Genomic DNA, 9,097 nt, shown 5'->3' on the forward strand with positions numbered 1-9,097 from the left:
TAATATTATAATGAAGATAATTAATAAAACACCCAAACTAACAACATGTACTAATTGTATGTACACTATTAATTAATCTATGAAAAAGTGCAAAGGGTGAATTCAATTAACACAATATAATGCAATTTGTGTATTATTAAATATTTGTTAAATGGTACCTTTGTTGGAATACTTTGAAGCAGAATAAAAAGCACAGAGTGGTCTATTAAGAGGATAAGCAACAGAACCACTAGTAAGTATAGGAGCAGCTGGTTTAGCCACATTTAAACTAGCACCATAAGGAAATACAAAACTTATACATCTGAAAATTGTTTAATATCTATTATTATGATGAAAAGCCTATTAAAAATTAAAGAGAAAAAAAGATAATTTAATTAATCTTTGTTGTCATTTATTAGTTGAAAAATTTGAGTATATAATAGGGGCAGCTAAATGATTGGTTGCGATCAACGACGGATGATTTCAAAGTTGATCTCCTTTGTTAGAACTTATTATATATTTAGTAGATACACATAATACAGTTACATACATATTTTGGAACACCCAGTTTGTGTGTGAAATATTATTTTTTATTTATTTTTTATTATTTACATAAGTGTTTTCTAGCTGGACAGATTATATATTAATAACTCTCCTCATTGATTTTAAAATCATATTGATTATAATCTATATTATACTCATGCACATGTAACATTTAATTATGAAGCTAAAATACTATTACCAGTGAAGCATTAATGGAAAAATAATATAAAATAATGGTATAACTGAACACAATTTAATTATTAGATAATGAGTTCCAAACTAAATATTTATCAGACAATACACTCTCCAAACATTCTAGTTTTATTATATTGGTTTAAAAAAAATAAAAATTAAATTAAAAATTATCTCAATCTTAAACTTTTATTTATCCATCGGGACTCGGGAGTATAATTCAAAAATACCTTATTAAAAATTAACAATATACCTATTTTTCTACCAATTGTTGGGTTATTTTGGTTTAAAACATAACAATATTGTAAAAAAAATATTATGGTAAAGCTTTTGTTATATTAAATACTAATATGTATTAGACATTTATTAATTGTTCACTTACTTTGATGGGTTTTCATTTTCTCGGTCCAAATATTTAGCCACAGCTTCATTAACAACACCATCTTTAACCAGACATTCTTTTGGGTGGAAATATAAATAATAGTGTGTGCGTAATACATAGTCTAAAAATATAAATATAAATAAAATCGCTACTTATAATAAGAATTTAAAATATAGTATCAATTAACTAAATAATAGAATAAATAATTTCATAGTTAAACATTTTTATGTTAAATTTTTATAATAAATACTTGAAAATATAATACAAAATATGTCCTCGTAAGTTCTAACTGAAACTCAAAATTCTAAAAAATACCTATATATAGTATATACACATTTTTTTTATAGACATTAGAAGTTCAAATGTTGACAAAATTGGATATTTAAACTATAATTAGTAATTTTAGTAATTTTATTGTAATTCAAAAATATTTGTGAGGAATTGAAATGATTACATACTCTATTATTATATTTATCCATAATGAATTTTCAAAATATTTAGGTTAATTTTAAGCTTTTGCATATTTATAGTTTATACTGTATTACTAATAGTAAAATAGCAATATATGATAAAATATAGAAATATAGGCTGACATACCATCAGATTTGTTTTTTGTTTGCAATTATTTATCAATTGAATTTAAATCTAACACGTCCATTAAAGCAGCAGTCCATTAAGATTTTGGAAAGCAAGAAATATTATTTTTGAAAAGTAAAGATTCCTAGTTTCTAATTACATTTTGAACTATAATAGTATTGTAAGTTATAAAAGTAAAAAAAATATTATTTACCTAAATATAAGTATCTTATTTTAGTTACTCGAGTGTAGGATGTTAGATTTTAGAATGTCAAATTTCATTTAATTTGATAAAGTAGTATCAAGGGCGGCGCTACACTGGGGCAAGTGCCCCCCCCCCCAACATTTGATTATGCCCCTCCTATAATTTAATGTTGAAAATTTCAATCTAATCTGAAAATGCATTTTATATTGAGCATTTTATTAAATACTAAAATATATAATATAATACAATGCTAATAATTTGTAATTATTTATATTAATTTAATACTAATAAGTAATAACTAATGGTATGTTGATATTTAGATATAATCCTAATAATAAAATAAAATAAATAATGCTAACATAATAAATTGCATTTATTGATTTTTATTTTAATAGGTAATACCAATATATGTTGCTATTTAGATGCTTAAAAAGCCCTCTCTGTATTTGTTTAATTGCAATGAACATAAAATATGAATGTGCGTATAACACAATCGTATGTCATAAGTCATATAACCTTATTACAAGTTAATATAAAATGTATTATAAGTATTTAAGTTGTACCTTATACCTACTTTGGATTCCATTATGTTAAAAATATGTAGGTAAATAGATATTTTATCAATTAATTATTTAATTATTTTTTTTTTATTATTATTTAGAAATATAGGAGATTATACCCAAAATATTTTAAGCAATACTTTCTGAATATATGATATAAGCAAATTAGTGGGGTGATCGAGTAGCGATTCATAAATGCCCCACCAGAAAAAATGTTCCCCTGTATCGCCCCCTCAATAAGAAATATCTGGCGTTGCCTCTGAGTAGACATGTGTAGTGGGGAATGCTACATTAGAGTGGTCTCCCTATGGCGAGGTATGCTCGATTTCTACAGTACAGCAGATTGCCTACTTGCCAACTTTTTTTAAAACTATAAATATTCTTACCACTATTAACCATTATACCAAATTCTTCTAATAAATAATTTATATTAGTATGTAGTTCTTTTTCGCCTCCTTCAGAAAACATAACTAATACGGATCCTCCAAGATCAATATATTTATGAAGACAATTAAATTCTGCTTCTGAAAACATAGCACGTGGAGCTCCAAATACAACTAACTGCACACCATTTAAGACATCCACTGTGATCTCATGTTTATTTCTACAAATTGTTTTAAAATAAATATTAAGGCATGTAACTTTAGGTATTTAATTTAATATTTCAGTAACTTACATGGCAATCGTATAAGATCCCTGCAATTTCCTTCTCAAAATTTTCAAATTATCATTGATATCAAACATTTCATTTTTAGCCATATCAAATAATATAATATTATTGTTACTATCTGCCATATTATTCATAATTTCTGTGGTTAAACCTGGGTAAAAATGTATTAAATTATATTATATAGTTCATTGTTATAAAAATTTGATATCTATTACAGAAAATTCGGTATCTAATGATGGCAAGTTTAAAACGAATTTAGTTAGGCAGTGGTGTAGTAGTTACTAGACATGTATGTTATATTATGAAAATCAATGACAAGAAAATTATGTACTTATAAATTATGTGTCGTAAACCGCTGAGTTCAGATTTGAGAATGACTGAAGCACAGAACAGATGAAATCTATTCCGTTTTCTATGACTGAAATATCGAAGACTCGAAGAGTAAAGTCTGAAGACAGAAGTACTGAAATACTAAATAGTGAAAAGACAATACTACCTATATGTATAAGATATAGATCCCGAGCATACTATTAAAAAATCTATACGTGATCCCGCGTCATGACGATTAAAGATCTTTATTCTTTATAGCACTCATCACTAAGCCATAGTTAAGTATAATATTATAATGAATCACGGACGGAGACAAACGGGCATAGAAAAGAATTAAACAGGACTAGGCTATTGAGTATCACGAATTAAGATTATATCTTAATTCTTGTTGAGTACGGTCAGTATGGACTAGACGCGAAATGGTCGGTGGGTGTGGGGAGGTTCAGACTTTCAGAGGTTGACAACGGAATGTTGTTGAACATAATATAGATTATAATGGTTGAACACTGAACAGGTCGAGGTACGGGGTATTTTGCCTTGTAGCATTACTAGCGCCGTCATAAGTGGATACTCATGGAACTAGATCACATTATCACAATTCATAAATCTCCAGCACGATTAGAGATATATATCTTTAATCGTGATCTCCAGTGATCGGGTCATCGGGGGCTCCAAACATAGACATATTAATGAAAAATTATTTATATGTCTATGGCTCCGATAAATAGTAAAATGGTAAATACAAGACACAAGTAACAACTGTCCACGATAGATTTAGATAGAAGTAATTTAATCTATCACGCAACTGCCTAGTGTCAAGCATAGACAAGAATTGGTGTCAAGTGTATACTTCAATACTTGTCTGCTAGAGCCTATTCAAATAACAAATAAAAGTTACAATTCTATAGTGGTTAGTGACGGTGAATTTCGGAAAAAAAATCCCCTCACTAGGAAACGAAATAAATCCCCTGTAGAATAATATAAATAATTTATAAGAATTATATTATTTTATAAATCATATATTGGAAATACAATTAATATTGTATATTATGTTGAAAGTTTTCTTATACCCTAAAAATACAATATTATTACCTATATATATCATGAATATAAAATTTCACAATGGTGTTTTTTCGGCATTTTTAACAGTATACTCAAAATAAACGCGATCAAGATGTAATTCAAACTGACAGACCAATTAGTAATAAAAATTAAAAATGAAGGAAGTAGCTGCAGATCTAGCAAAGTTGGCTTTATATAATATAATGTAGATGAGCCATTATACAAAAGAAAAAACTAGTGTAATATAATCACATGATAATATATACTACCATCACATATTAATATATTATTTACATTTTAATTTATATACAAGCTATATATTATTAAGCTTCAGTATCGTGGTATGCATTTTTTTTATATACCTATATAAATATTTTTTTTTTTTTATATGTATAGTGTGTAGTATATTTTAAATTGGTAGTTGCAGAAGGTCACGATACCATTTTCTTTTTAACCTTCGCCTCGGATTTCCTGGGAGGGTTAAAGAGGAGAGGTTTTTAATAAGAGGATTTTGATGGGATAGAAGTCGAGTGCGGAAGCGCAAGTAAAAGGATTGAGCTTCTTCGTTGATGGTTTTCATGTGAAGATCATTATGTAATGTTAAGTTTGAGACGTACGGAGGTGCATTAGAGAGTCGACGAAGAGCTAGGTTTTGGAATACTTGGATTTTTTTGCTGAGCCCCAGAGCTGTATGCCGTAAGTCCAGATAGATTTAAGGAGAGTTTTGTAAATTAGAAGTTTTACTTTAAGATTGGTTTTATTATTTCTCGATATTAGAGGACTGAGGATGCGCATACGGGCGTTGAGAGTTAGTCTTTTGGTTCGTAAGTGATTTTTCCATGTTAGTCGTTTATCAAGATTGAGTCCCAGGTATTTTATTGTGTCCGATGTGGGGATTGGGATGTTGTTTAATGTGACAGCAGGACATACACCCTTCTTGAGGGTAAATGTAGCGTGACTTGATTTATTTTGGTTTATTTTGATACGCCATTTATCGAACCAGTTAGACATAAGGTTCAGGTGATGTTGTAGGTTTGATGAGGCGGTTACCGGATTTTCACTAATTGACAAAATGACTTTATCGTCAGCATAATCAGCTACTATGGTTTGAGGCGTGGTGGGCTGATCGGCGACATAGATGTTGAATAATGTTGGAGATAAGATGCCCCCTTGTGGGACGCCAGCATTGATTTTGGTTATTTCTGAATATGCAGAGCGATAATGTACTTGGAAATGTGGATCGAATAAGTAAGATTTAATTAGGAGAAAGAACGGGTGGGGTCTATATAAATATAGGGTAAAAGACAATTATTGTTATTATTTCATTTATACATTAATTTATACACAATTACTATTATTATTATTATAAGCATCAGTAACATGACATATATTTTTTATAAAATAACAATTTTTAGCATAATATACCTACTATATAGGTACAATATTGATTTTATTTTTAATATATAGTTTATAAAATAATTCTTACATATTATTTATATTTAGTCAATCCCTAATGCAATATTCACATATAAGTTAAAACATTTTTTAGTAAATTAAACATTGATGGAATTTCAATAATCTTGAATAATTTCAATTGGAATGCATTATCTTTTCTGTTAAGATTGATTCCATAACTTTTAAACACCTCACGGTCTCGTATATTTTTACCAGGTTCTATAATTAATGCTTAAGCAGGACAAAAAGTGTATGTGACATTCATTATATTATTTATATTTATTAAAGGTTGTTATTAAAAGGGTACTAATAGTGGGCGAATATTGGTTAACATAGCAGTATAGGCGTGCAGCACTGCCTTCAACTAAAAGAGATTCTGTGTAAATTTGTTTTTCTGATAGTGGATATAATATAATCAAAATGTTGAATAATTGTTATTGATGTTTATGGTTACAAATTTTATTTTAATTCCATGAATAAAACATTTTTAAAAATAATAAACGTTTAATAACATTAAGTAGTTTATAAATAAAATAAAACATAATTGCAATTATAAATGTAAAAAAATATTTCAAATATATATAAAAATAATATACATAAAATTAGTTTATATAATATAATAGGTATATAAAATCAACTAAGCTAAGGAATACTTCTCTCAGAGAAATTTCAAATAAAAATTAGTTTTAGTACTTGAGATAGTATCGCAAACCAATTTTTTCATCAAATTTTGAACAATATCATTTTGTATTTCCAATTCATCCATTTGAAAATCAGTCCATTTACTGTCTTCTTCATGCATTTGTTTCACTACAAATTTATTTACTTTCTCTTCACACTCGTCTATATCGATAATCTGATTCATTTTTTTTATAACTATATCACTTAAATCTTTAGGGTTTTTTGGTCTTGCCCTAAAATGTTTCAATCTTTTTATAGATCTCTTCCATAAAGGTAAATATGTATCGTCAATAAATAAGTCTAGTGCAATTTCTTTACAGTAATCAAAAATTAATGTTTTATAATCAGCATGTACAATTGAATCTGAATCTATAATGTAGTTGTTTGATAATGCACTTTGAGAACCATTGAATACTTGATTAGCAGCTGTCAAAACTATTTCGTGAACTTCATCAGATGTATAAGGAATGTCAATAAGTGCTTTGTTTTTAGTAGGACTCTTATAGGGGGGTGGTGGCTTATTAGGTATTTCTCTTAGAAAAAATTGTACTTCTTCCGACATGCGAAGACGTTCAATCTGAAAAAAAAACACAAGCTCAATATATTATTGAATATAATTTATTATGCGAAAATTCAAAATGACCCCACATACTTCTTCTTCAATACGTATTTGTTCTTGTTTTAATTTTTCTGCTTCTTGTTGGGTATGACTAAGCATATCATCATTACTTTCATCTTGGAAAGTTGGAGATTTTTTCTAAAACAGATTTAATTAGAAATTTGACTTATGAAGAAATCCAATCAGTTAGGTAATATAATCAATTCGTAAGAACACGTTACATATTTAAAACTATTATTATTACCTGCTCTAGATACTTTTGATAAAACATTTCAAATGAATTTTCATTGTCAACATCAATTTTGTGTTCTAGAGTAAAATCAATAAATGTTTATACAATACATACATATATTACATTATTTACAAAATTGAAGCGATTTACGATTAATTATGTTTATAAATTCCATGAAAATAAAATTTATATTGCACGACAAATAAATATTTAGTATCTAAAAAGTATCTACAAAAAAACAAGCCCAGAAATGTATTCAAGTGTTTCGCTTAAACAATAAAATGATAAAATAAATATTCTCTCATAAATACAATTTAAAATCTTAAATTTGGTTGAAAATTGTATTTTAAATAAAAAATGTAAAAACAAATAAAATATAAATACATAAACAAATATTAATTGATTTACTCGATAAATAATGTAAATTATTATAAGTAGGCAATGGATTTTTTTATGCATACTTGAAACAAATGTAAAAGTATATTATTATGAAGTTGAAGTACATATTTGTGCAAAAAAGAAAATTAACAGCATGCAGCAGAATAAGCATTAATAAAATAAACATATAAGCAAATATTTTAGAGCAGTCAAATTAATTTCATTATTAATTTTTTCACTTACGAAAAGTTAAACATTCAGATAATTTCAATTTTTTTTTTTTTGTAGAAGACCACTTTAAATATACTGTTAGTTTTTCCATTTCTATTTCATTCAATTTAGGTAAGTACATTTGTAGAATTTCGGGAAAAATAGTTTGTAAATGCTGCTTGAAAAGTACATCTGAAATAATTGTTGCTTGCTCCGAGAGAATAATCCGGTTTTGATTCTCTTCTTCACGTTTTAAGATCAACAACAATGGAGTTTCTTCAGTTAAATTATTAAGATCATTTTTTTCTGAACGAAATAATGACTTATTCATGTTAAATTGTAATGATTTTTTTGTATCTTTTAGAAGAGAATTAAAAATTTTAGTAGTAATAGCATGAACTTTATCATCAGTAGAATTCTCTTTTTGAACCTAAAATATAATACATTATAAGTTTGGTTAAGTTATTACTTATTAGTAATTTATAATTTATAATTTTACTTACAAAATCACCATGATCATCTGAATACTGTTCAATAAATGTTTTATCCTCAAATAGTATTTCTCCTTCACTTCTATCTTCTTCATAAGAAGTTTCATTACTTTGTTCACTGTCATTTGATTCTATTATATTATCATTTTTATTAAATTGATATGACCCTTGAAATTCTGATGTATACTCATCGGATGTAAAATCTGGACTGTAAACATCTTCTAATCTAATTTTATAATTAGGTTCCTCAAATTGTCTGATACTGTTTTTCTTCATTTCACATACATCAGTATCATTTTCATTTAAATTAACAATGAGATTTCTTTGAATACTACCACTATCAGATGAAATTGAACTTGTATTAGAGCTTTTAATATTGTTATGAATAATCAGTGAGTTTTTATTATCTGTTTCTAGACATAATTCTTGGTTAATGGAAGTTTCTGACATAATTTTATATGGATTAGAATACTTGCATAAAGAAATATCTAAATTTATACTATTGTCAATTGTTTCGTTTATTTCACATGAA

At 26.9% G+C, this 9,097-nt stretch overlaps 2 protein-coding genes across 2 annotated transcripts; both read right to left on the reverse strand.

Moving 5' to 3' along the window:
- Nucleotides 1–99: 99 nt before the first annotated feature.
- On the reverse strand, nt 100–4,291 carry LOC100569864 (intraflagellar transport protein 52 homolog). Its single transcript, XM_008180810.3, has 5 exons — nt 3,439–4,291; nt 3,114–3,258; nt 2,824–3,041; nt 1,097–1,217; nt 100–301 (listed from the first exon to the last, which is right to left on the reverse strand). The coding sequence occupies exons 2-5, from the start codon at nt 3,239–3,241 to the stop codon at nt 148–150; spliced, it is 621 nt and encodes a 206-aa protein (XP_008179032.2). The 5' UTR covers nt 3,242–3,258; nt 3,439–4,291; the 3' UTR covers nt 100–147.
- A 2,264-nt stretch (nt 4,292–6,555) lies between these two features.
- LOC100575421 (centrosome-associated protein 350-like) lies at nt 6,556–9,090 on the reverse strand. The gene is made up of 5 exons (XM_003241742.4): nt 8,578–9,090; nt 8,108–8,504; nt 7,499–7,563; nt 7,288–7,392; nt 6,556–7,212 (listed from the first exon to the last, which is right to left on the reverse strand). Exons 1-5 carry the CDS (start codon nt 9,013–9,015, stop codon nt 6,613–6,615), a joined length of 1,605 nt encoding a protein of 534 aa, XP_003241790.1. The 5' UTR covers nt 9,016–9,090; the 3' UTR covers nt 6,556–6,612.
- Between the last annotated feature and the right edge of the window lie 7 nt (nt 9,091–9,097).

Source organism: Acyrthosiphon pisum, chromosome A1 (genome assembly GCF_005508785.2).
Source record: "Acyrthosiphon pisum isolate AL4f chromosome A1, pea_aphid_22Mar2018_4r6ur, whole genome shotgun sequence".
Taxonomy (NCBI): Eukaryota; Metazoa; Arthropoda; class Insecta; order Hemiptera; family Aphididae; genus Acyrthosiphon; species Acyrthosiphon pisum.

Excerpts from the sequence above, each read along its gene's own strand:
- LOC100575421 (XM_003241742.4), bottom strand. The coding sequence starts at position 9,015 with ATGTCAGAAACTTCCATTAACCAAGAATTATGTCTAGAAACAGATAAT. Across the intron at positions 7,564-8,107 it reads ATCTGAATGTTTAACTTTTC|AACACAAAATTGATGTTGAC; the intron begins GTAAGTGAAAAA and ends ATTTTACTCTAG. Across the intron at positions 7,393-7,498 it reads ATCAAAAGTATCTAGAGCAG|AAAAAATCTCCAACTTTCCA; the intron begins GTAATAATAATA and ends AATCTGTTTTAG.
- LOC100569864 (XM_008180810.3), bottom strand. The coding sequence starts at position 3,241 with ATGAATAATATGGCAGATAGTAACAATAATATTATATTATTTGATATG. Across the intron at positions 3,042-3,113 it reads GGATCTTATACGATTGCCAT|AAATAAACATGAGATCACAG; the intron begins GTAAGTTACTGA and ends AACAATTTGTAG. Across the intron at positions 1,218-2,823 it reads TGGTATAATGGTTAATAGTG|ACTATGTATTACGCACACAC; the intron begins GTAAGAATATTT and ends TTATATTTTTAG.